The 27,132-nt window shown below is 40.3% G+C and overlaps 1 protein-coding gene and 1 non-coding gene across 7 annotated transcripts in view; both read left to right on the top strand.

Annotated features, from left to right (window-relative positions):
- Daam1 (dishevelled associated activator of morphogenesis 1) overlaps positions 1-27,132 on the top strand; it is a 167,916-nt gene that overhangs the window by 136,327 nt on the left and 4,457 nt on the right. For 5 of the 6 annotated variants that reach the window (XM_021724763.3, XM_021724761.3, XM_078049991.1 and 2 more), the window contains exons 16-24: positions 941-970; positions 2,110-2,216; positions 8,979-9,063; positions 13,644-13,750; positions 15,433-15,521; positions 16,539-16,707; positions 20,001-20,108; positions 21,462-21,522; positions 24,282-24,413. In XM_021724763.3, coding sequence (XP_021580438.2) covers positions 941-970; positions 2,110-2,216; positions 8,979-9,063; positions 13,644-13,750; positions 15,433-15,521; positions 16,539-16,707; positions 20,001-20,108; positions 21,462-21,522; positions 24,282-24,413 — 888 coding nt within the window. The remainder of the gene's footprint in view (positions 1-940; positions 971-2,109; positions 2,217-8,978; positions 9,064-13,643; positions 13,751-15,432; positions 15,522-16,538; positions 16,708-20,000; positions 20,109-21,461; positions 21,523-24,281; positions 24,414-27,132) is intronic. The other variant, XM_005322751.5, reaches the window with a different exon arrangement.
- Positions 26,715-26,777, top strand: LOC120887047 (small nucleolar RNA SNORD47). Its single transcript, XR_005730216.1, has one exon. It is a non-coding gene; the product is annotated as a small nucleolar RNA SNORD47 (small nucleolar RNA).

The raw sequence follows: 27,132 nt of genomic DNA on the forward strand, positions 1-27,132 counted from the left end.
GAATTATGTGAACGGCTCATCTGTGTAAAATTGGCCTTGGCAGTGCTGCCAAGACCAGTGAGACCTTTAGGAATCTGCTGAGCAAATGCTGGTTGTGCAAGCTGTTCACTCAAAAGCTGGGGTGTGTTTTGCACACCAAAGCTTTATTCATTCCAGCCTTGCAAAAGTATGCAATGAAAAAAACTGTCACTTTCTCATAACATGTCGATTACCTCTTCTTCTTTCCCTTCTTCACTCCAAGTCTTTTCTAAATACTATTTCAAGATGAGGCTATTACCCCAGGGTACTTGAACAGCCCCTGGGGCAGTCGGGATGGGCCACCAATGGTTGCACACCCTGTGAACCACTGCTTGCCTCTGGATTGCATGTTCCTTTTCCTTGTGCAGACCCCTTACACCTTCAGGCATTGTTCAGACCCTCTTAGGGATACTGAGGGTTAATATCACCGACTTAGGTTGTTCAACTTGTCTCTTCTTAATTCTCACTTGTGATATAAGAAGATGGTAGATTATTCCCACATACAACCCCAAAATAACATTTTTCTGGTGGTACTGAACAATGGAAAGGTGACTCAAGTAAAAATTTATGTGTTAAGTGAATGGAGCCCAGTCTAAGAGAGTTTGTTCCTTACGCAGCTTGAGTCCCTTTGGAGTATTCTAAGTCCTTTTCCATTTTAAATTTCATTTACCAACATTGGCAATTACGTGCAACACATGTAGTCATCTTCCTCTACCCCAGTGCTTTGTGCTGTGCTCCTCACTATATCTTCAGCCAGACTCTCACAGTCATCATCTCTCATTGGGGATCGCAGGAGCACTGATCATCTTTTACCCTGCACCACCAATTTCCTTGACTGCTTTGACTTTCCCCTGTTTGTTGCTGTGATTTCTGAATTGCATGTATCTGATTTGCCTTTTCCATGCCTCTGCCATGGCTGTAGGATTTCTTTGTGAACAGTAACTCCAAGCAGGTAAGTGAGCTACTACCTAAACCTTGCTTAATGTAACTTCTTGGCTCACTATAAACTCAAAACTTCTCAGTGATCCTGTTTTGTTGTTTAGAGAGTATAATGCAATGTCTAGGTAATTCCACATTGGGTTTCAACTCTTACTTTAATATCTGGAGGTATGCCTGAAGCCTCGCCACAAGAGACACTGGCTTTGGGTCTCAAGTTGATTCATATTATAGATTCTATATTGCCTTTATTTCCTAAACTATTATACAGTTCCAGAGCTCTTTGGTTTCCTTACATTTTTAAAACACCATAATCCATTTTTAATTGGTCTTGACTGCTAATAATACCAAATTTGCTATTTATCAAACTGGTCCATGTTTTCTTCACCTTGAACCTTTTGTTATTATCTAAACCTCTGATGTGCAGTTTAATCAAATTGCTTTTTATATATAATTGATTTTTGCCTATTCCACCATAATTGCAACTGGCCCTCACTGCTTAGTACAGCCCAGAATCTGAAGTGGTGTTTGTTAATTCAGGTAACTGAGCTCATGTCTTGAGCTGCCCCCTCTCCACTGTCCATCAAGCTTCCAGTGTAATGAAAGGTGCCATCTGGCCTTGGGAGCTTCCTGTTGCACATGAAGAAGTTTAGGAGGGTTTATTGTTCAGCTTTTTGAAGTGCTCAGGATGCAAATGGTTCTGGGGTGAATGGACCCTGCAATTGGTGGGACCAGCAATGGCAAGCCTCAGCTGAGCTTGATTCATAATGACAGTTCTTCTGTCTGCTGTCTGTGGGGCTTTGGGGGACAAAAGGAGGGCATCACTCATTGATAATTTATGCACGCTTAGCATCTTCAACTTGGAAGCTCTCTTCTTCCAGATAATGCTTTTTCAAATGTGGGTGGTCAGCTTTTCTTATTTCTCTTTACCAACTAACTAGATTGTAGCCTTTGTTTCAATGCCACCACCTCCCTACACTCCCCACCTCACCATCTCAGTCTCGTCCATCTGTGTATGTGTATAGTGTATAGTGTGTGTGTGTGTGTACGCGCGCGCACTCGTGCACACTCGTGCACACACGTGTGTACACAAAATGTGAAGTTTGGTGTCTGAAAGTCACTGACTTTGATGGATTTCTTTTGTGCTCTTTATAGAAAGAAACAGATGCCACCGATGACACACTGAGTTCCAAAATGAAAGTCAAAGAGCTTTCAGTGATTGATGGTCGGAGGGCTCAGAATTGCAACATCCTGCTGTCAAGGTATTGTTGAGGTTGAGTAAACATTTCTAGTAGGACCAACTTTTCTATCTTGTGGCTCAAAGCCACACATTTATTATTTCATTTGAATCACTTTAATTGTACCTGCTGAGTACAGATCTTTGGGTTCCCTTCTGTTTAGAGGGAAGACTCTTGGGGTCACTTTCCCTAGTGAGGTATGTCAGAGCTGGATGCCAATTCTCTCAGGGTTTCATTTCCACAGACTTCCAAATTTAAATTAAAATGTATCCTAAGTCAATATTTTCTTCCCAGGCCTTTAAAGTAGACTTGACTCGTTTTATACTTCTTGGCTGTCTTTGAGTAACACTGTCACAGAATCAGGACCCACGTTGATGGCTCTTTATTTTATTTTGTTTCCTGTATTTCACCTTTTTATATTCTAAGCTCATATGATTTCATGTTCTTTTTGAGTTTTTTTTTGTGCCTAAAAAATCTATGTAAATCTCAAACTTCAGTGAAATATTAATTTGTCCCATTCAACCCTGTTGAGAAATCTTTCTCATAATTAGTGAACCATCACAGCCTTAGAACTTGGAAAGAAGAAAGGAAATTGGGGAGCCCGGAATCTGATTGCAGCTTGAGGCAAAGTTGTCAGGTCGTTCTGAGCATTTCAAGTAACTTTTCTGTATCTAGTTTCTTCTTTTCTCTGAAAGAGACTTCACAATAGGCAAAGATACCCAATGCTTATGAGAGGCATGGAGATGTAAAGAATGCTGAATGTGGGGCTTTAAAGATAAGTTACATTTTGGAAGGAATGTCGTATGTGCATGAGGCTGGTATAAGGTGACTATCGGGAAAGAGGGAGGGAAAGTAGAGGTCCTTATTAGTTCCCCTTAGACTGAGTTTCTTTTAACACAAAACGCTGCTGCTTGGTTTTCAGCATGGAAGCTTGATTGTTGGCCAGATATATGTTACTTTAGGGAGCAAATGTTTCTTTCAGTGAAAGAGAAATTGAACCTTAGTGAGATCCCTGAATTTTAATGCAACTTGTAAGGTAACATGAACCACCCGGTTAGTATTTCATTTCTGCTCTAGCTGGAAGCTATGTGAATGGGCAGGCGCTGTATTTATTCTAATTTTTGCTTCATGAACCATGCTTAGGTTAGATAAAGTATCTATCTGCCTTAAGAAGATACTTACTTTCAAGGTGTGCTTAGTTTTCTTCTATAGCATGAACTGTTTGTTTTATTATCTTCTTGCAAATAACATTCTTAATTGCAAAACTAAATGAAGATTTAGGGAAAGGGGTGTGTGTGTGTGTGTGTGTGTGTGTGTGTGTGTGTGTGTGGTGGTTAATGTGAGACACTTTTCCTATATATTTTTTTGCTTTTGCAATCCAGATGAATACTTTAAAGCAGCTTGATAAAGAGAGCTATCACCCTGAACTTCTTTAGCGTCAAACTGCTTATAGAGTAAAAACTGTGACCTAGTTTCTTGTAGACAGATTATCCTCAATGCTAAGTGCCAGCCAGGATAATTACACTAGTTATAGATAAGGTTACAACTCTTTCTGGCAAGATTCCCTTTCCATTATTGAAGGAATTATTTCTTTTTCCTGGTATATGATTCCCTTGTTACCCTAAAAGTGTCAGAGCTGAAAGTGACTTAGAACTTGTATGTGTCTAAACTCTCTGGGAGACGATTTAAAGACCTTGTGTTGTATCTATTAGATTATCTATTAAAATCTACTTTGATGAGTATGTTTTGTTACAATGAGCACAATTAAAAGGCATTTTGTGGCTAACAAAGTAATTCTGGGTCCCAGTTGGCCTTGTTGTTAGTTGTGCCTTATTGATTAGGTTTAAAACCTCCTCTCCCACAGGATTCAGTACCACTTCCTTTTCTCTCCGTGATGAGATGTTTTACTCTCCCATCAGCAAAGCGCAGGCTGACATGTTAAATGTGCTGTGCTAAAAATGAAAATAATCAAGCTGATTTAATGTATATTATATTTAGTTTTTCAACCAGTTCAAATTTTTTTATTCTCCCCTTTTCATTGGCAATTTATTCCTATAAACAAAAGAAAGCTAGGAAAAGCCTTAAAGTAGGGAAGAAATAAATGAAAGTGGATCTGATACCTTTTTTCTGGACAGTCCCCACTTTGGAGCATGTATTTGCCTGACACTGTGCTAGGTGCCAGAGGATTTACTAAAACGTAAGGTAGCGTTGCTGCCTTTGAAAGCTCAAGGCTGACGGGAGAAGAAAAATGACACATGCGAGAAGACTTGTGAACAAAGAACAAGTCAGGGGTCACAGGAGCTCAACCAGGTATGAGAGGGGCTCCAGCAATAGTAACCGGAAGAAGTGGGTCCCAAAGGGCAGAGTTACATGGAGACTTGGAGCAGCCAATCAAGAGAGGCCTGCATGGCAGCAGAGGATCATAGACTGAATTGCATGATACTCAGTAAGAAAGGCTGGGATTCACATCTTATGCTTTTATAAGGACATGAGTCAGCCCAAGATCAAGTCATAATAACCTTCTCCTCAACAAGATCAGGAAAGTAGTAGTTTTGAAGTGGATTTGTGAGAATTAGCCCTAGTGTGTATGAAGTCCCTGGCAGGTGCCTATATGTGGTAGCCACTTAGTTAATGGTCTGTTTTTACATCGTGGGATCAAGAGACTGCAGTTTGTTCAGGAGTTTAGTATGTGTTTTATTAACATTTTAAATTTGGTCTCAGGGCTTTGCAGGATGAGTTGGAAGGGGTCAAGAGCTGAGTGCAGGGGGAGCCATGAGATAGGAGTCTTTCTGTTGTCCATGTGAGACCCGATGAGGGACCCTTGATAGGACTGGGAGTCTGATTTTGTGCTTAGGGACAAAGACTAGGATTATTTCAAAGATGATGTCAAGATTTCCTACCTTTCCATCTTTCCTGTTTCCTATGTATTTCAATCCCAAAGTCTAGCAAACTTCGTTATTTGTTATCTGGCTGATGAAGGATTTATTTCCCAGCAATCATTAGCATCAAAGTCCTCCACAGTGAGAACCAGTGGCATATTCCATGGGTTGTATTTTCATGGGCCCGTGTGCCCACAGTGTTTGGTTATATTTTAGAGCTCTCCTCACATGCTACAGAATCTAGGGAACCCTTTGTTAGGAACCTGCAGTGGCCTCCTGGAGCCAAGCAGGCAGGTCTCCTCAAGCCTGGTAAGGAAGGTGTTTATTGTTTACAACTTTAGTTCTCAGAGAGGTGTGAATTTGAATGGGGAGCTCCAGGGAACCAGGAACATGCCTTTCACAAACTCAGGAGAAGAATGGAGAGGGCAGGGTATACCTCAGAATGAGAAGCCATTAAGAACTTGATTTGTTCCGTTGTCTATCAAAAAACAATTTAATGAGCACATATTATTACAATAGTTCCTCAAGCAGCTTTTCTATTGTATGTATATGGGCGACAGTAGCCATCTGAAACACAGTTTTATTCTCCAAAACAGACCTCTTCTTTCAAAAAATGAAGAGAGAAAAAGAAACTTGGAAGCAGGTTTATATTGCCAAATGAACCCACCTAAAACACAATTTTATGAAGTGTTCTGCCATTCTTTTTTTTCCAGATACTCACTTGACATGGCAGTCAGGGTGTCGTAAACCACAAAAAGCTACTTTAAATAGGGGGATTTGGCTCCAATCCACTGAAACAGAGCTAGGGCTGATGTAGCCATCCATCCTTAACTTGTTTTAATTATGCCTGATGTTCCAGCTCTCTCCGCAAATTTTTGAAATGCTTGAGTAGAACAAGGTAGAGTTAAATACTGTTTAAAGATGCCTGGTTTGTTTCCTGCCTTGTAAAGAAAGTTGAAATGGATGTCTCTCAAGGTGCCACCCTCCAGCATGCCAGAACACTGCCAAGCTTTAAAAGCAATTAAAAGCCTAGAATTGTTAGGGTCCTTAAATTACAGAGATTAGAGACTCATTCTGTGGATGACAGATGACACTAAGAACTCTGCAGCCTATAGAACCATCCCAGCCGGCGGGGAACCCTTCTCCCCTCCCTCCGTCCCCCAAGGTAAGGTTTCTTTTTCTGATCCAACAGGCCACGTGTATGGTGTTATGTTGACAGGTAGATTTTCTTAAGTACTATCCATTAAAGTCTCCAGTCCCTTTGTGGAACACATTAAGAGAAACCAGAATTGTTATGAATTAGAGCTAGTGTTTAGTCCAGACAGCCTCTGGGGGTTGAGGAGCATAAATATATACAATTTCAAAAGCAAAAAGTTCTGCACTCCATATGGGGAGCTAATGAAATGCAAATCTGATACTTCAAGTATTGTTCTCGCTCTGATTTTCAACTCCTTTTCTTTTAAATGCAAAACAGAAGGACTGAGCAGAACTACACCATAAAACGGTTTCTTCCACTTGGTGTGAAAAGGACACAGAACTAATTAATTTTTTTTCTTATAGGCAGAGCTCTTCTTATGATGATTATAGATGTTTTCCCCTGGCTGGTTGGTTTTCATTAGTGGTTGCATCAGTCTTCCCTTGGCCTTCCAAGACCACACCATGGTGTTTGCATTGAAATTGACTTAAGCCTGTAGTGTACATCCTGGAATCCAGGGCTGTTCCGGACTTGGGCACTTGAGTCCTTGATATCCATGCAGTTTTTTCCCCTCTCAGTATACTCTACTCAGCCAGCTTAGCTAAGTGGTTCCATTTAATTGTGGGATTTTCTGTCAAGATGTTCTAGTGAACATGTTCATGAAGCAGTGATTGTCCCAAGAACGATTGAAACCAACTGGAGAATTTGCCAGGGTTAGGGTTGCCCTCCAAGCATGGAGGTCACGATGGCACTGCAGCTCAGACGAGGTTCTTATTTATTTGTCAGTGGAGAGTCTGTCATTTTGCCTAGATGCTAAAATTGAATTTGAGAACATGAACTAGAAGAGAAAGGCGTTAGTACAATAGGATGTCCAAATGTGTCCCTTCTCTTTCCTGTTCACTGGCACATGAAGCAACATGCAGTTTAAATTGTTGGGTGAACAGTTTGAACAAAATCATGTCAAGATCTAAAGGAAAGGATAAGCCAGAGGTGTCCACAGTGATATGTCCTTCCAGTTCCATCTAGGGGGCGTGGCTTCTTCAACCGCCTTGGAGTCCTCCCCACCCAGCCAGCCCTCGCCTTTATGTGGGAGTGCGTGTTTTGCACACCTTTGGGTCTTGCCTATTTCTGCTTACCATTCAGTTCTCCCAAAGTTTACAATCACCTTTAAGATTAAGATACATCTTTTAGTTCCTTGTTAGTACTCCCAGGCCTAATGCTATCTCATATAGGGAACACAGGTGAAATAATGGGTGTGAATGTGCTTTGGGAAGTGTTCATAATAACCACACTAAGCACTGCTTAATGAACATGTGAATATTAAGGTCACGAAAGTACTGATACTTCTCTTCTGGCATAAGAAAGTGTGCCTTGTAAGGCACATGTGCAGTTTATTGAGTCCATATTTCTATGACCAGGAACTATGCTAAGTACTTCATATGGATTTCACTTAACCCTTATGCATGAGTGCATGTTTTTTTTTTAATGTAGTTGTTATTATCTCTGTTTTACATATGAGAAAACTGAGGCTCAATAAAAATATTTTTCAAGAACTCCCAACCAGAAATTGTCAGAACCAGGACTGGGGCCCAGCCTGTCTAACACCAAAGTTCCTCCTTCTGAAGTTTCATGTGGCACGTGTACATCTTGCTCTATATCTGTGTTGTGTCTTTATCTCCAGTCTTAAATATGATCCTCCTGGAAAAGCATAGACTAAAGGACAGACGAGGTGATGTTAATGATGTACCACATTATTAGGTGGTAAGGAAGTAGCATGTTAGAAGTAGATGTGGGTTTACAAGTAAAGCAAAGGAATGACTGCTGTCACAGCTAATATTGTGATTGTGATTATTTGCCCCCATTAAGATCGCTATAAAAACACATTTTGTACAAGTGTATTTTAAAATCATGACTCATATTTTGTAGTCCACACTTTGTTATCCTGATTTAAGTCACAAATTCCTAATTAAATTAGGTAGACAGAAAAACAGAAAATGGATTTGTACAAAAGCACAGATCCTTACCTATGAGATGTTAACTAGACAAGCATTTGTTTTTAAAGAGAAAAAAAAAAAAAAACGTTGGAGATAAGCAGTCACAGGAGAGCTTGGCTTTATGGGTACTGTCACTCTCTGCGTTTGACTTTGGGTAAATCACTTGGCCATTGTGAGCCTCAGTTTCTCTGCCTATTAAAAAAAGAGAGCACAATTATTTTGAGAATCAAATGAAATAACATATGTAAAAACTCCTCAACTATGAAGTGCTTGTACATTGTATTTTGCATAGAAATGAGCTATAGTTTGTGTAGTTTGCAACCTTCTCAAAGTCTATTTTTTAACCTGATAGCAAACTCAGGGATTTAGTTATCTCACCTGCAATTCGTGGATGCTGTATATAAAGGAAAACGATTGCACGTATTTTCCTATTTCCAATCTTCGGATCCCTTGCTTTAGGAAATTAAAAGATAGAATATAGCAGCTTTGTTCTCTGTGTCAGCAGAGCATTACCAAGTCCCGAAAGAATGTTAAAGCAGTTTCAAAACCCTATTTTTAGTTTCAAAATCCTATATTGTCAGGAAAGAAGCTTTCACCGAGAGACTTTGAGAAAAACCGTGCTCGAAACTCAGCAGCTGGAGTGGCAAAATGAGTTGTATTAAATGTTAGTGCTGCTCATGCCAGCATTGCTAACAACATAAAAATCTTCCATCTCCAGGTTGAAATTATCCAATGATGAAATCAAACGGGCAATTCTAACAATGGATGAACAAGAAGATCTTCCCAAGGACATGTTGGAACAGGTGAGTAGCAGAACCTAAGTTATAGCTGACTTTTCCACAGGGAGGGGCATAGTGACACAATTCAGTGGTTGCTAATAGATATTTTCTGCATCTCTGAATTAAGAAGGTTGAACCAACGTTGCATATGGCTCTTTTATGACTTCATTCTCTCATTTTTCTCGAAATGATTGCTGGGAAGAAAGGTCACAAGTTTGTCAAATGCCTGGTCCCACAATGCCAGATTCTGTCCCTCATGCTGCAGTTAAGTTATTATGTCTTTGCTGAGACATAATTAATCTCATATAAATATACTATCTTGAGTAGAAAATCTGTTTCATGAGACATTGAGAATCTTATTAGCATTATGCACAAATTAGACTACATATACTGATTTCTGTTAAATTCTTAATATAACCTATGTTTTGGTCATGGTTCATCATGCCATCAAGCACAAAACCCCCCAGCACTGACATTTGTATCTAAATATTCATGTGTCAGTAGGTAAACTATCAATTTATTGGGGAAAAATCTTGTCTCTGTATGGCACCCTCTTCTGTTAAAAAAAAAAAAAAAATGGCAGTAAATTCAAATGCCCAGGCTAGCAAGTGGGATTTACCCATAGTGGATACAGGTAATTTTTATTATCTGTGGCCAAGCAGTCAGTCTAATGTGAAAAACTGGTCTCTCTTTGTGCAGTATTTCTATAGCATTTCCACTTAGCTACTCCAACTACAGCATGTGTAATTCAGCAACTCTGTTTTGTTGTCTGCAAACATCCAGATTGTTGAACCAACATATATCCCAGCTCTTTCACCTGTCTCTTAGGCCTGCCTCTTGGTCTGAGCCTCAGTTTTTCTGAGTCTTGTAGTGACAGTCTGAGGATACTCCCAGATTATTTGAGCTTTCTGTCTCATTCCTTGGTGAGATGTTGGGGAGTGGGGGATCATATTTTGACTGATTCAGGCCAGGGTGGGGGGTCCATGTTTGTTAGAGCCAGAACCATGTAAGGTCAACTGTGGGTCCAAGAGACCACGATTCCAGACTGTGGGAAGGGTCTTGTCTGTAGGCATGCTCAGCTCTGAGGGCAGAAGAAAAGGGTCTTTTGCATTACTGAAGTGATCCTAGGTGACAAGGCCACTCTGGCTAGAGCGTCCTTCTGTCTGTGTGTGCATTTTCCATGGTCCTCACTGATGTCCTCAAAGGCCTCAGACACACAGGAGGCAGGAGTGATATACAGCATCATCCCCCTCTCCCCAAAATGGACCTGCATTCCCTACAACCTCTGCAGCTGCAGTTGTCTTAGGGAAAAACCCTCATAACTTGGCAGAGAAATACTTTCATGCTGCCCTCAAGAGGTTTGATTTAATTATCAAAATAATTAATGACTATGTCTCAAGTCTCCCAGGAGGCTCTGGGTATGAGTAGTTTTAAAGCTTTCCCCCATTTTTTTTAGAGCATTTTTCGCTCCTCCACGTTCTCATCCCTCCCTCACCATACAACCATCAGAACAGTTTCTGCCCCAGAAGAGAGAGCCTGGTGGCCCTCAGCACTCACTCCCCAGCTCCCAGGTCACTCTGCCTTCCAGTCGCTAACCCAGAGCACAGAGCAATGTGTAAAGCTGCTTTAGTCCTTCTGTCTTAAGCCCCTATCGCCAAGGTCATATGTTTAAAATTCCACAAGATCTGTTTACTGTGAAATTGCATCCAGCAAAATTCCTCCTTGAGGGAAAGGATTCCAAAATCTTGCCAAAAGAGCTTGCAGTGCAAATAGAACGTACTTCAAATAAACACAAGTAAGAAAATCTGTCTACTGACGCAGAATCTGGCCAAGGATATTTTTGACCTGGTCTCTCCTGATAATTCTGTGAGCGCCTCACTCTCTGGTCAACTCCCACGCTCTTCCCTTTCCTCCATATTTTACTGTTGTACCTCTGCTCCCTTTCCTTCCATAGACCACTCTTGGCAGAGACAGGTTAATACCAGCATCTTTTTACTCTGGTTTGTGATTTGCATTAGGATGCTCATTCCTTCCTGTCCTGCTGCGCTCAGATGTCAGATGAGCTGTCTTCCTTGGAATGCATATCTTTCTCCTTGTTCCCAGGTGTTTGCCTAACTCTCCATTCCCCTCTTAAAACTATCTACACTCAGTGCATTTCTTGACTCTCCTTTGAGAGGACCAATTCTTGAGCATGTCTCTTATTGTGCTCCTGTTAAATAGCAAAAGAGACATTGTGGTTGTGTTATCCTGAGCACTGGCCAGTGGGCTCAACACAATTAGCTGGGGCACTGGGCTGTGCAAATTGGTAAAAGGATCCCAGAGACTAGAACTGAGATTCCTTGCCTGGGAGGTAAAAATCCAAACTAAGCATTAGAAAAACAAATCTCTTCCCCGTTCCTCCTCTTTTCTTCTTGCCCTACTGCCTTCCTTCCCTCTGTTCTCTGAAGAAGAATAAGAGATTGCATGTCCTGTCCAATGTCACCATTTGAACACTGGAATAGCAATGCCTCAGGGCTCCTGGCCACCAGACCTGTGTGAACACCTTGGCATCAGGTTTCCTCTGTCCTCCCCCCTTCCATTTCCTTAGGAAAAAGACTCTGGCGAAGTCCCTTCCTTCTAGTCAGGGGTCCAGCTGGATTGACGGCCCCTCCCCTAGATCTTCAACCTCGCCCTGTCAACTCTTAGTGTGTCGAATTTCCAGCCTTTAACACACATACACATACACACACATGTGCATGCATTTGCACACACCCATCTAGCTACTGTTCACTCTCTCTGTGACCCAGCCAGAGTTGACAGCTTGTCCACACTCACCTCCTAGTCACTCTTCATCAACCCACCGCAGTCTGTCTGCCTCACCTCTCTAAAGCTGTTCTCACCAAGGACACTCACAACTTCCCTGTGGCCAAAGCCAGGGGACATTTTGCAATCCTTATCTTCTTTCATTTCTTGGTGGCATGTGACACCAGTGGCCAGTTGCTCCACAATGTCACATGGTTCCCTTGGCCCTGAGGATCCGCACAGGCCTCTCCAGCTGTACCTTCCATTGCTTTCTTTGAACACTCCTCCTCTTGTCCTCATCCCTTGATTGTTGGTTCTCTCCAGCCCTGAATTTTTTCCTCTGGACAGTTCCTCTACTTATGTCACCACATATCCTGAGCTTAGTAGCCTTTCTGCTATAACCAATGCCACTACTTTGTCTTCCAAATACATCTCTTTAGGGTTTCAGACCCATATGTCCAACGACCTCCTAGAAATCCCTCTTTGGTTCTCCTGCAAGTAATTGCAACCACAAAACCCACCTTCTCATCCTTGGGCCACTTCCCAGCTTTTCTTCTTGTTATGCTTTGTATATTTTTCCCTGAACCAGAAGCCCAGGCTTCATCCTTGACTTTTCCTCCTTATTTTACTACAACTCATCCATTACAAGTCAGGCCAGTGCTATTCAAATGTCCTAAAGAGCCCTAAAATCTATCTTCTATCCCCACCCAATGCAGGCCACCACCATCTCTCACCTGGATGACTACACCAACTATTTGCTCATGACTCCCTAATAATTTTGATCCCTCCTACTTCCGTCTCCATTCCATAAACATGCTGATCTTTTTAAAGTACAAACTCATTCTCCTACATAAGATGTTTAAGGGATATCCTAATGCCCTCAAAAGAAAGCCTGAATCCCATGCCTCCTTCCCTGTAGTTCCAGTTCTCTTCCTCTGCTGGTAGCACTCAGGCTCACTGCTCTTTCTGAAGTCTTCCAGCTAAATCCCTTGAAAATTTGAAAACCTTACAAAAGGGACCACCCAATGCCAGCACCAAGTTACAGAGAGGATCTCAGAGTTCAGAAGATCAGTGTAATTAAAAAAAAAAAAAAATCAAAGAGCATTTGATCTAGAAAATAGTATGCTTGCATAATTCTACACATATACATACAAACTGAAAGGAAATCAGACACACAGAAGTACTTTTTCAACTTTATTGTTGCTATTTTTCCACATTCCATGATCATTTCTCCCTCCAAAATAAAGCATGGAGTCAAAAACATCAGATCCCACTTTGTTCCTCTCATTAGTTCTACATGGAACAATAAAGGAGGTGTAATTAGATAAGAAGAAAAATAAGCAAATTGAATGGAAAAATGCAAATAGGATCATTCATTCCATCATGATATAATAGAATAAGCATAGAGGTAAGAGTCAAAGAAACCTGGGTTCTGTTTCTGACAGTTACATAAACTTGCTTTGTAATCTGGGTGAGTTGCTTAATCTCTCTGGTCCTCAATTATATCACTTTCAATGAGAGGGCTGAATCTCTCAGCTCTTTCTAATGGCCTGTGCAAAATGGGTCCTGGTAGAGAACTTCCAGAACTCTTACTTGAGAGGTAGTAGAGAATAAGAAAGTGCCAGATGTCAATCTTTTAACTACTTTCAAGTAAAAATGTAAATATTTAATTATTTCTACTGTAACATAGACCTGTGAGCAGAGTTTATATGTTAAACAAAAGTCAAAATTTCATATTGGGACAAATTAGCTAGAATGGTGAAAACGTACTGCAGAGATTTAAGTTATTAACCTTAGATTTAATATTTACATGTACTTTTTAGCTTTTGAAATTTGTTCCTGAAAAAAGTGATATTGACCTGTTGGAGGAACATAAGCATGAATTGGATCGGATGGCCAAGGCTGATCGATTTCTGTTTGAGATGAGCCGGTGAGTTTGAAGATGCCGAAAAATGAAAGATGTCTCATACCCTAGTAATGGCAATTCACATTAAATTGCTTGGGCCAATTAACCTGACTCAACTGAAAGCTTTTTTAAATTCTAAAATCTTTTATGTCTATGTGGAATTTGATTGTTCTGTTTATGTGAGTTCTTGCCCATGGATGAGCCAGGATCAGGGCTGTTTCGTTTTGTTTTGTTTTTTTTCACAACCATCTCTATTTCTGGGCCCCTTTGGCTTATGTACTTTGGTCTTAGCAAGCCTTAACTTTCCTAGTTCCAGTCAGTACTCACCAATTTTGAGTTTAGGGGACAGTACTCATACATCCTAGTACCTTGGCATCTCAAGATTGTTATAAGATAGAAAAAGAAAAATGGTCAGACTCTGTTAATGTCAAACTGGTGCTGCCATAACTGAATGGCCAGGGTCTGAGTGTCAAATCGTGACACATGCAGACATCACTAATCAATCGTGGCACTCTTCCCACAGAGCGGAGCATTGGCAAGCTTTCTGAGCCGTTCTCCAGAAAGCCCTGAGGCAGTCTCTGCCTCATAATTGGGTTTGGCACGTGAGCTGAGTCTATTTGTCATTCCAGGCCTAGTAAATTGATTCTGCATTAGAGAAGGAGCAATGGTCCTGAAACTCTCAGCGAACCTCAGGGCAGTTCTTCCCCTCAGTGCTAAAGGCCTACAAATGCAGCCAAGGGGAACACATCTCTCACTCTGCATTCCTACCAGGTCCAGACTTATTTTTTGATGTTCTTCTTCTATCACAATTTGCCATTTTGTGTACTAATGTCAGACAAAGAATGACTTTGAAATTTTGACAGGTACACCCAACAATCTTCAGTAGAGACAAGTAAATAGCCACCTGCAATACCTACCACTTATTAAGCATCTAGATCTTTGCATGCATCATCTCATTTAACCTTCTTCTTAGACTTGCCTGGGGGGATCCCAGGGACAGAGGTATTTTATTCCACCTACCATCAAGGGAAATGAGACTCAGAGGAGTTTTGGTACTTGCTCAAGGTCACCTAATACAAGGAGTACCTGGGCTGCCCACTCAAGTCTGTTAAATTATATCGTATAGTTGTGGAGGAGGGGCTGATCCCTGATCTGTTGAACTGAAACTTCTACCATAAGTGGTTTAGGCACTGTTAGAAGGCCTACTCTAACCCCCAGCAATAAGACAGCTCAGCTCAGTGGTGATGAGAGGCCAATGTACACCTTTATTCTCTCTAGTTGCTGCCTGAGAAGGCAAAGCTTGCCATCCCTGAGGGGAACAGATAGGAGCTAATTGTGAAGAAAAAAGGAAGGTTTGGGAATGAGAGTGAGGAGAGAATTGATGGAGGGGCAGCATGCTGGAGACAGATCTTTAGAGTTTGGCCAAAAGCCAAATTTTGTGAAAAGGTCAACTTGGGAAACTGCCTTTTATTTGCAATAGGTGAAGAGCCCTTACACCTTTATTCCTTTCATCTCTTGTACGTTCAAGCTGCTGGCACTCTGAGGGAATGAAGGGGGCTTTAGCAACAGCAGCTGGCTCTCCCTTTCTTCAGCAGTTGCCTTATTTGGTTGGAGCTAAGGGCTCTGGGACAATGGCCCAAATATCCAGTGCAGAAATGGGCTCTTGTATTTAGTGAATGCTGATCAGTGCATGCTTGGTCTTACAGAATCAATCATTACCAGCAAAGATTGCAATCGCTGTACTTCAAAAAGAAGTTTGCAGAGCGCGTGGCAGAAGTGAAACCCAAAGTAGAAGGTAAAGCAGAGCCACCTAGGTTGGGAGCGATGTTTGTCTTAAGTGCCCATTTACAAGTTCCATCCAAATGAGCATAGTAATCAGGGCCCCTGTGGTGATTTTTTTTTTTTTTTTTGCTTGAAATCTTTTGAAATTCTGATGGACAGCTGGGCACCATGTTGCATACCTGTAAATCCCAGTGACTGGGCGGGAGGATCACAAATTCCAGGCTAACCACAGAAATTCAGCGAGACCTTATCTCAAAATAAAAAATGAAGAGGACTAGAGATGTAGCTCAGTGATAAAGTGCCCCTGGTTTAAAAAAAAAATGTAAACTTGAACTTCCAATGGACAATTATGGACAATTACTTAAGGTCAGCACTTGGCATGCTGGCCTGGCCTGACATACCTCCTGAGTTCAACTGCATGGCTGGGCTTTTGACCACATGGGTGTAGCTAAGAAATGAATTTGACCATTACTAACATTAAACCTGCAATTAGCTTTCTTGCAACAGGGCCTTAGCACATTTTTCTAAGGGTAGATTTGAGGCTGTTAAGTTTTTAAATATTTTAGATGTGGGCGAGGCCACCAGAAAACACAGTTACAGAATGTGAACTAGAATCAGAGTCTGCTTGAGCTTCAATCCCTGTTTTGACACCTGCAAACTAGAACATGTAACATATTTGATCAGAGGAATTGATCAGTAATCCTACTGATCTGACTCACACCAGGCTTGAAAGTGTTTGCAAAGGAATGTTGAAGAGTTGCTATTCCATGTATTCTAAAAGCTCAAGGTTGGTGAGTCCGACCAGAAAAGGACTGAGAAAGGAGACAAATCAATAGCCATCTGTGGAACCTTTAGCTGTTTTAGTTGTCCCCTTATCCTTTGCTTCAGGTTTAGATGTTTTGAAAGTGTTCCTTGGTAGTCTAATGACTCAGTTTTACATCTTCAATATTTGTTACAGTAAGTCAATTTAGGAGAGTTATCACTGAAAGTGCTGGTGATTATAGTTGTGTTTTCGTGTTTTGTTTTGAAGCAATTCGTTCTGGCTCAGAAGAAGTATTCAGGAGTAGCGCCCTCAAGCAGTTGCTAGAGGTGGTTTTGGCATTTGGAAATTACATGAATAAAGGCCAAAGAGGCAATGCCTATGGATTCAAGATTTCCAGCCTCAACAAGATTGCTGACACAAAATCCAGTATTGACAAGTAAGTGTAGAATCTTCCAACACTAACAGCATCTGGGTACTTAGGTAGGGCTTGAGTTGTTCTTTCTGATCCTCCTTGGCCTCCATGACACTCGAATCTCCAGCTTGAACTTCTCTTTGTCAATATTCTTCTCCCACATGAACTCCCTTCTCTCTCATAACCATGGGCATCCCCCAAGTTCGGGGACGGGGGGACGGGGGGGGGGGGGCGGGGGGCGGCAGTTATCCTTCATCCATTTTCAATGTATAGGGATACCATTATTTCAGATTTCTTTTTAATTAGCCCTGTCTTTTTTTTGTAAACTTTTTAATTATAGTATATTACACTAAAGAGAGGTCACTAAGCATAAATGTACATCTTGATGAATTTTGAGAAATTGAGTACACTTGTATGACCAAGAAGCAGAATACCCCTAGCTTTCTGGAAGTCTCCCCATGGCCCCCTAGTCACTACTGCTCCATAGAGAGCTATATTCCAGAGAGAAGGAAAACTTGATAGCCGATGCTGGGAAGGTGAAGTTCACTGGGGTTTTAGATTATGTTTTCCTTTCACACATTGGTGCTAACAGCTATCCGAAAAACTTGTGATGCATAAATGCATTTTGGCCATTGGTATTCAGCTGCTCATCCCAAGACTCATTAAAATGCTTCCTAAAAAGTGTCCAGCGCTGCAGTTTAGGTGAACAGACTCTGGTTAGAAACACCAAGACATGAAAATGCTCTTGTGTCGATGGCAGGTAGGGTCATTACACATATTAACTCTAGTTTCCCTGAGAGCTTTGTTTCTCCAAGATTCTCACTGACTTCAAAGGAACTTACACAATTGTTTCTAAGGTAAGCTGCTCTGCACCCAAATCTTTTTAGGGGTATTGGCTGTTCATCCTAATTATTCCCAGCTAATGAGGCTTTTTACTCTATATTTTCAATAGAGTTAGTGAAGCATAGCATATGGCAACTCTCAATCCATCTTAGAAGAAATAGGAAGTGGGCTAAGCTGTCATTTTTGTATCATGGAGAGAAGGAGTGATGAAGAGCAGCTGTTGTATTATAGCTTTGCCATCTTACTTTTAATGTGAGGACTTGATCCTTTTCAGAGCACTTTCACATTTCATGGTCACAACAGCCTGTGAAATTCACAAGCCAAATCTGTTATCAACTGTTTGTCAGATAAAATGCTTGCCTAAGGTCACCCCAAGCAAGGAATTTGGCCTCACAGGTCTTTAACACCTGTTCTGTTGGTTTGTCTATAGTTCTGCCCTTGCCAACAGATGGGTCTTATTTGGAGGATGGACCAGGGACTGGCAGTCTCTGATTTGCATATTAGGAGCAGTGACCTTTTTAAGAAAGAATGTTCTCTTCGGCTGCATATGCATGCACACACAGAGGCAGATCACACACTCACACACTCACCAATAACCTCGTACTTATGTGATTATTGACTCATTTAGCTTGCTATAGAATTTATCTAATGAACAAACCTTTTCAAAGAACAAATCAAAACATTTTCTGATCTTTCTTTTTCCTTTTTCTGCCTGTGAATATTTCATCCCCAAATGTAGCATCAGTGTGTCTATACCACAGTGCCTAATGTAGCACCTAGCCATTGAGCAGCCACACATTCAACACTTGTTCAGCTGGATATCACCAAACTGCTTAATGGTGACACAGTCAGCAGGGAAGCCTCAAGCTCCTGGTGACCATCAGGGAGTAGTCAAATGTGTGGCTGTTTAGTTGTTCATTCTTCAAGAATTTGTATTTAGTCAAATGGAGTGTTATTTGGATAGCAAACAAATGCAGATATGTCTGACCTGATTTCAAGGCTTTCTGCAATAAGAAAGGTCTGTATAGTTAAAGTTATCTCAATTGCTCTAAATAACAAAGTATTTTTCTATGAAAATGGAGAAAAGTAGCATTACTCTTTCCTGTGATGGTATCTGGCATTTCGTTCCCTCCCGTTACCCCTTAGGTGAGAGGCACCAGGGCAGATAGGTAGGTTTTATGAACAGCCGAATGCAGGTGGAGGACACAGCTGAACGCTGGAATCCTAAGTGGGCAGAATTATTGGCCACTATTTTGATTTGCTGGACAACTGTTTTCTGATTATTGAAGAAAAATAAAGGAATTTTTAAAAATATGAGTCCTTGACTGAGGAATAGGAATGTATCATCTTTATGAAGCTGCAAGCATAATCAGAAATGCTTTTCACGGATATAGGAAAGAAAATGGCAATTCTGATTCACTCTGGCTAGATGTGGGCAGGAATATTATTATTTAGTGTTGCAAATTAGCAAACTACCCATATTATAGAAATGCTTCTAGAGAAATGCATTTGTATCCTCCTGGTTATGGAAACTTCAGTAGATTAGTTCTTGGTGCTAGCAGCATATTTGAGTCACCAGGGAATTTTAACAAACATCCATGCCTGGCCCCACCTTATTCCAATTAAATGAGCCTTTGGGATTGGCCCAGGCATCTGGAGCCCAGGTGATTGTAATGTGCAGCAGAGTTGGTGACAGCAGGACCAGACTAACACAGCTTTGCCTGATAGTGTTATCAGACACTCCCCCCACCCTTTTCGATCTGGGTCAGTCAGGGTTCAGCCCTGTCACCACCCTCACCACTAGAGAGGGAATTGGCACAGCCAACCGTTTTAAGTACTAAGGGTTATGCAGTTAAGAGCTGAAGTGTTGCTAAAAGTAGAACTGTATTCACAGCTGCGAGGATGTCATATACTTGATGGCACAGTTATGGCCCACTTCCAGGTTCAGCCCTGAAATAGGAGACTTTCTAACTTTCTGTCTGCCCTTTGCATGAAATCTTGAGTAATAATGGTTATCAGTGAGTTGGTTTTTAGACTTGAAAAGTATTTCAAGTACTTCTAGACTTGAAAATAGCTACTCTCTTTGGTGGGTGAAACATCTCTCGCTTCTTACACGAACCCACCTAATTCTGCTTGCTATGAATTTGCATAGCACACCCCATTTGGGGATGGGTCTTCTATAAAGGTAAACTTGATCTTCTCTCCATTGGCAATGGTTCAGATTCACTTTTGTCACCAAGGATGTGGCCCAGATTTTGAAGGATGCTCATTATAGACCAAAAATATAATTCTTATCCTAACCATTTCTTTTTAGGCTCTCATTCTCCTCTGCTTTTGAGAGCCCCTGCCTTACCGGAACCTCCAAATTATAAAGCTAATGCAGGAGTCTAGCATTACTGTGGGTTCTGCCACTTGAGCATATAAATCATACGCAGATTAATTATGTTGAATGCTCTTCCTTTCTTTACTTGTAGGAACATTACCCTTTTGCACTATCTAATAACTATTGTGGAAAATAAATACCCCAAGGTTCTCAATCTAAATGAAGAATTGCGGGATATTCCTCAAGCGGCAAAAGTAAAGTAAGTACTCTTAGTGAATCATTGCAGTTCTGTCAGTCACCTGGACTGTAGGTTAGCCATTGAGAAGGTTTCCTAGCATTGTATGAGGTAAACTGCATGACCTGGGTCCTTCTGTTTGTTTTCCTCCAAACATTACGTGACATAAAGTTTGATTTGTATCCAAATCATTCAAATGTTACAAGGTTTTGAAATATAGATTTTTCTAGGTCCGTATAATCTAATATTCTGAGTTATTAAGAATATGGTTTCAGTGATGCCTTTAAAGTGCTGTTCTATTAAACACAGGTAGGAGCCACCTAAGTTGAAGGAGGATGCGTGGTTAGGCAAATGGAGACTTACAAACATGAAAGGGTGCTGCTAGTAATTTTCACATATGAACACACTCCCTGAAACCAAGGCAACACTCCAATGGGAAGCAGTCTATATGCAGATCAAGAAACTAAAAATACAATGGGAAGTTGCCAAACTTTTACCAGAAACTTTACACCATGTTTCAGAGACTGAAGAGCAGGCAATTTTCCTTACAGTTCTTCCCTCTCACTTTTGACTCTAAAAAAAAAAAATACATATATCTGCATCTCTCTCTTTTTATTTTTTTTTTTAACTCTGACTTTGAAAAGTCTGATAATCAGGCTAGTTTATTCCCTCTGTAGAATTGGGTAGAAATATACCATGTAAATACACCATGAAAATAAAATATTAAAGTAAATGAAGTATTGGTGAGTTTCTTTGTTGTGAAATATCTGTAAGAATGAAGTTTTAATCTCTGTTGTTTAAAAGCCATGAAATAGAAACTATTATAGGAGAAGCTCAGGAATCTTTCTCTAATAAAAAGTAAAAGGCAATGAAAATAAGATGAGTTAGTACAATCTTGAAAAAAAGTCATTGCTGACTGAAATGCGACATTACTTTGTAATACATTACCAGCGCCTTGGTGAAAAGTCGTATATTGATGGATGTGATTGTGAGTAAGCCAGTTTCTTTTGCTCTCTCTCAAAGAGAGCCAAGTATGGCAAGAAATGTATTTCTACATATAGTAACTCGCTGGAGAGAGAATTTTTTGAGGCTGAAGCATAAAATATTTCTGTACACATGGGAGACATTTCTCTTTTGCTATTTTTAACCTGTAAAATATACCTGCTGGCTGTGGAAAACAGAAAACATAATCCTGTACCTAAATTCCATACATTTAAGATGTGGTCCTTCTGTGAATCCAAACAAGGAAGGGAATTTTTTTAAAAAACATTTAAAATAAACTGGTATGAACTTCTAAGTGTGAAATATTTAAAACTGTTATATATTTAATCCATTTAAATTTCATGCTGATTACTAAAATGTTACCTTTTACAACAGCATGACTGAGCTGGACAAGGAAATAAGTACCTTGAGAAGTGGCTTGAAAGCAGTGGAGACAGTGAGTATTTGTTTCCCTCTCTGAGTCCCAGTCTCTTTGCCATCCATGGTGCTGGTGACTTTCAGCACAAGAAAAGAAAAAAGAAAAAAGAGCAATCACCAAGAAGCCAAGATGGGTCTTATATTGTGTCCAGCTTGGTGGCTCAGTTGAGGGTAGTGGTGGGTCACTATAGCAGGAGCTGGAAGTAGACCTGAAGTACCACCAATTTACCTGTAGGTAAGCCTTGTCCAAATGAGTGAGCTGGGCTAGACAATCTTCAAGGACCCTTTCAGTTTCCAAGTCCTACTACTACCTGATGTTTACCTTCAGTAGAGCAAAAGAACTTCTCTGCTGTCTTTGAGCCAGTCCTTTGCCAAGTATTTACCAGGCAGATCCTAGGGTGTGCTGGCCATGCTGAAGGGAAGGGGTGACAAGGATTTGGAATCCTCGCCCTCCAGTGTTGCAATCATTAAGAGAAGCCAGTTCCCCACAGAGTGTCCTGTCCAGATAAGCACAATGATTACAAAGATGCCTAAAGGAAGGGACTGGATTGAGGGTAGTCTGGAAGTTTGTGGCTAGCACAGATCAGAGGGAGAATGGGACAGACAGATGCACAGAGGGAGGCTGTGCCAGTTTACATGAGACAACCTGGACCTGGTCTCACAGGCAGAGAGGATTGGGAGAAATGAAATATGTCATAACACCAGGCAATTACTGTGCAAATGAGCTACCTCTGAGTGAAAGAAAGGCCAGGGATGGGAATCAGACAGCCAAAAGGAGATCATTGGCAAGCTCTCTTTGGAGAAGACGCCTAGCTCTGGCCTGCACTCGGTGAAGGAGACTGATCCAGGCAACTTGGAAAGGTGCCCCTCTCTTAAATATCTTCCAGATCATTTATCACAATGCAACAGAGACCTTCCCTCCTTTTTTTTTTTTAATCACAAAATTATCCCATAGAGAGTACTGAATTCATTTAAGGCATGCTACTTATAAAAGGTTAAAATCATAACATCTAATTTTTTGTTTTTATAAATTTAGGAGCATATAAGAGTTATTTGGGGTTTTGCAGAACAAGGGTTAGAGGTGCTAAAAGTAAACTCTTTCTCTTAGCCCCTGTGTCATTGGCCCAAAGTTGTAGAACACATAGACAGTCCTCCCCAGCCTTCAGAGAAAGACCAGGCTGGATCAGGGCACTTTAGGCAAGGCATGTTTAATAACCTTCACTCAGGTGCTTTTTCCTGCCCATGGGAACTTTCTGGAGACTAGGATGGCAGTTGACAGTCCTAAGCCTGATAATGGACTTTCAGACCCTTGCATTTGAGTTAACTCAGACCAAGGCCAGGGAGATGGAGGGGCCATGTTTCAAGGAAGTCCTGGTTTTGAATTTTTTAAGGGAGAGTGTTGCTGAGTCTCTACATCCTCCGGGTCATAAGTACTACATCACATTCTGCATAGAAAAGGCGCTGAAGGAGCCTTCTGCTCCCCCTGGCAGCTTAAATGTCAAGGTGTAGCCTCGAAAGAAAACACTTCGAGGTAGAGTGTGCCCTACCCAAATATTCATGTGTCCTAATTGTGCAATTAATTGCCCAACTAATTATATTGTTTAAAGATATCAGAGATGGAATTTTAAAAATAATACATTAATGAAACACTAAGATGGCTTTCCCATCCCTATATCCAGCATGCACTTACACTTTCCAGCCAGAGTACTAGAATGGTGGCAGTTTCTTCCAGTGAGAGTCAGCTCCAAACTTTTTAAGTTTTCTTTTCTAAAATTTCACTGATCCTCTAGTTGAGATGGATATTCCCCTCCTTTGAAAAATGAAGCCACTGAGGCCCAGAGCATCTTGCCATTGGGAAAGCTGAGTCAGAATTCACAGCCTGTGACTCCTGCTTCGTAATCTCTTTGCTAAACCAGGTGCCAAAAAAATAAATAAATAAAATAAGGGGATCGAGTTAAGTCAGTAGGTACACTGCATCACTGTTACTGAGACTCTGGAGGCAGACAGACCGAACTTCAAATTCTGCCTCTATCTCTGGTCAGCCTCTTGACTTTGGGCAAAGAATTAAATCTCTCTAAATCTTGATGGGGATCAAGATGCCTTACTCATGGAGGTGCTGTAGGCATTCAGTAAGAAAGGGTATCTTGCAACGGTAGAAACTAATTATTGAAATTTGGTGTGAATCACCCGTATGTTCATTAACATGGTAATGGAGAATATAGAAAATTAACAAGAAACTAGTTATTCTGTCTGCCTATTCACAAAAACCTGATGGTATGGACAGGAAAACAAATGGTAGGTGATTATGGTGTCTGACTCAACAACTGGAATTCTACTGACCTAGATACCCTGGTTTAAGAAGTAAAAAAGATTTGGCAGAAAAGGAAAAAAGAAAAAAAACAAGCCACTAGAACTCCAAGTACAGAATATCAACCATCAAAGTCTCTTACTTTCACTCACAATCCCTTTGAATCCAATTTGCTTATTTGTTATTTGTTTAACTTCTATTAGTTTTTTGCTTACCTTCTAAAGTCAGAATAAGAGATTGCACTGAGAAAATGTTCAGATAATTGGTTAAATTGCTGTTTTATAAAATGCACATGTACAGGGCCCTGTATCTGGCATGGTGTGAGCAAAGGTAGGGGAAGCTAGAGTATGACAAGATATTTTAGATGTGTTGTCCATGCTGAGTGATTAAATTTGAGAAATATAGGATAAGAGACAAAGTGTGCCTATATTTGAAGCCTACGTTATCATTCTCCATTTCCTTTGTTTAAGGAACTGGAATATCAGAAGTCTCAGCCCTCGCAGCCTGGAGATAAGTTTGTTTCCGTTGTCAGCCAGTTCATCACCTTAGCCAGCTTCAGCTTCTCCGATGTTGAAGATCTTCTAGCAGAAGCTAAAGACCTGGTAAATTTCCCTCTAGCACACTGATTGACTGGGCTGGATTTTCACTTGTTACTTTCAGATATGATGCTTTTTGGAGAACAGCAGGAATGGGATCCAAATATCATGGTTCAGGAAATAAAATAGCAGATAATTGTTTTCCAGATTCCATTGTTGTTCATTGCTTGGGTGGATTTTCATCTCCAGGACTGTAATTCATTGAAACACACCCTCGTTGCCTAAATGGTCTGTGTTACCTTTAGGTTAGCAAGATCTTGAAGGCTTTGATGGTATAAAATCAGTAAATACTGACAGTTTTCTCTTGCTTGCTTTTGGATTCATGTGCTTATCTCTGGAAACTAGAATAGGTGAAGAACAGGAGCAGGTATAAGTAAGGCCACATGCTTCAGACCTCTTTAGGCATATACTTGTTGAAGAACTTTAAGAAGACAGGACACTACCAGCAAAACTCATTAAATTGGATTCTTATTAGTTCACAGTCTCATGACAAGTGGTTGTTTTTGTTGTTGTTTTTTGGTTTTTTAGTTTTAGCAAGACATTTCTTTTTATGATTCTTGCTATTTCAAATTTTATTTTCCTGTGGAGAAAAAGTTTTCATTGCAGCTAACCAAGACTTTTAAATAAGCCTCCATACCCTTGTTCTCTCTCCCTCCTCCACCCCAATTATTTCTTCTTTAATACACATACAAGGGTACACATTCTGTTTTTCTCTCCGCTTCTCATTTTTTTTAAGTGATGTTAAGCCCCTACCATATGCCATGGTATGACCCATCAGCTTGACCCATCTCTCATTTGCCACCACGCTGTTCTTTTACTTCAATCTTTCCTTCCAAACTTGAGTAGTTCCTGTCATTTTTCTGTGGTCCTCTTGAGTTGTAGGTGTGGATGATTGGTCACGTAAGGGTATACAGACACTAGTTCAAGTTCAGAAGTGGACTGTGTTCCCAAGTGCCAACTAATCTCAACAGTAAACTCACTCTTCAGCCTCATGAAATAAATGAGAAGATTATATATGTTCAAGTGACTGTTCCTTTCTGAGTTCCAACCTCTAATATCCCACACTGGAAATCAGTCAAATGATGCAACAACCTTGGTTTGAACCTTCACTGTGAAAGCCCCCATTCCTACTTTTTGTGGGATCTACCACTTTGGAGGGTGCACTCTGAAGGAAGAATCACCTCCTGCCCTGATACCCCAGCAAAGTACCTACCTCCTCAAGGAGCGCAAACATTTTTATAAGAGAAAACTGGATAGTTCGTTTTTATTTAAACACATTTATAGGCGCACATACTTATGAAACCTACTTTGTGTTGGGGGTAGGGGACTTTAATCTAGCCCTAGTTTCCTTCAGATTTCTGAGACTAAAATACATTTGATTTCATCATCACTAGAATTCCTAAAGATAACAAGATCATTCAGGATGCTTTGAAGTGCATGAACTTAAATGTTTTAGAAACTCAGTTGTCGACTGTTTATTGCAATTTTGTTCATACCAGAACTTTTAGAAATTACCTTATAAAACCACGGAGCAAGCCGGAGCACTATAATGTGGTGCGTGAAGAACGTTATGTTTTCCCCTATAGGGCCCTTTTTAATAATAGAAAATTTCCAAATAAGTAAAATATTGAAAATAACTCCACAGTAAAAAGAAAAATGGTTTTAAAATACTATAAATTTTAAAATATGAAATATTAATTATAAAATGTCATGTAAATATTTATATCTATATAGATGCATAACTTTAGCGGAAATTGGCTTTTTTAAGAATATTGAAAACGTTCCCATTAAGCTCCATAGTATTATCAAAATATCTGAAAAACAGCAATATAATAAAGGCAAGTAAAATCAATTAGAAACTTTTTTGAGTTTGAGAAAACTTCAAAAATCTGTCATGGTCTAAATAAAGTCTGAAAAATCTTAAGTGAGTGATTAGGCATAGAGAAAGAAAATTCATGTGTCTTTGAAGCTAGGAGCACTGTCCTTGGTAGTTGAGGCCTAGAAGCCTCAGACCCTTACAGAAGAAACTGCCCAACTGGCCTTGAATGTGGTTATCATAATGCAGACAGTTGAAAGTGGATTGTCCTGAGTTATAAATACTGAAAGAACTGAAAAGAGAAACAGTTGAAACTTTTAAAAAGAAACTGGATGTTCTTCTTTTGTTACTATATATTTAAATTTAAATTTTTAAAGTTTTCCCTTAATATTTTACATTTTGGCAGTTTTAGAAAGATTTGATACTGAAAGGCTTTCTGGGATAAAGGGTTGAAATAAAATGATTTTTCTCAGTCAAAAGTAAGGGGTTGCAACCAGTGATGTAATGATTCTGCCAAGTGAATGTTAAAACCATTCCATTTTGATACTGAGGTTAAAAAAAAATGGGGGTTGCAGGAGTGACTCCATAATCAGTTATTGTTTTCTGATTAGGACCCTGGAAATATTATAACAATACTAGCATTATTTATGATTAGGAAAAGCAGCTAAGAAGTACTGGATCCCATTTGCTTTCGATATTCACCATATGGCACCAATAAATGATATTAAACTACTTCAAAGACAAGTTAAAAGTACAAGGTTTCCTACCCCTGCTGAGCTTGCTATTAGTTTTTGTGTCTTGGGTGTTCTGCCCTTCAATATTTTGCTTTCTTGTTTTTACTATTGTTTAGTTAATAAAAAGTCATAGGAGGTAGTCTTAGATGTTAAGCTGAAATGAGGTGGAAAGGAA

This window comes from Ictidomys tridecemlineatus, chromosome 5 (assembly GCF_052094955.1).
Source record: "Ictidomys tridecemlineatus isolate mIctTri1 chromosome 5, mIctTri1.hap1, whole genome shotgun sequence".
Lineage (NCBI taxonomy): Eukaryota > Metazoa > Chordata > Mammalia > Rodentia > Sciuridae > Ictidomys > Ictidomys tridecemlineatus.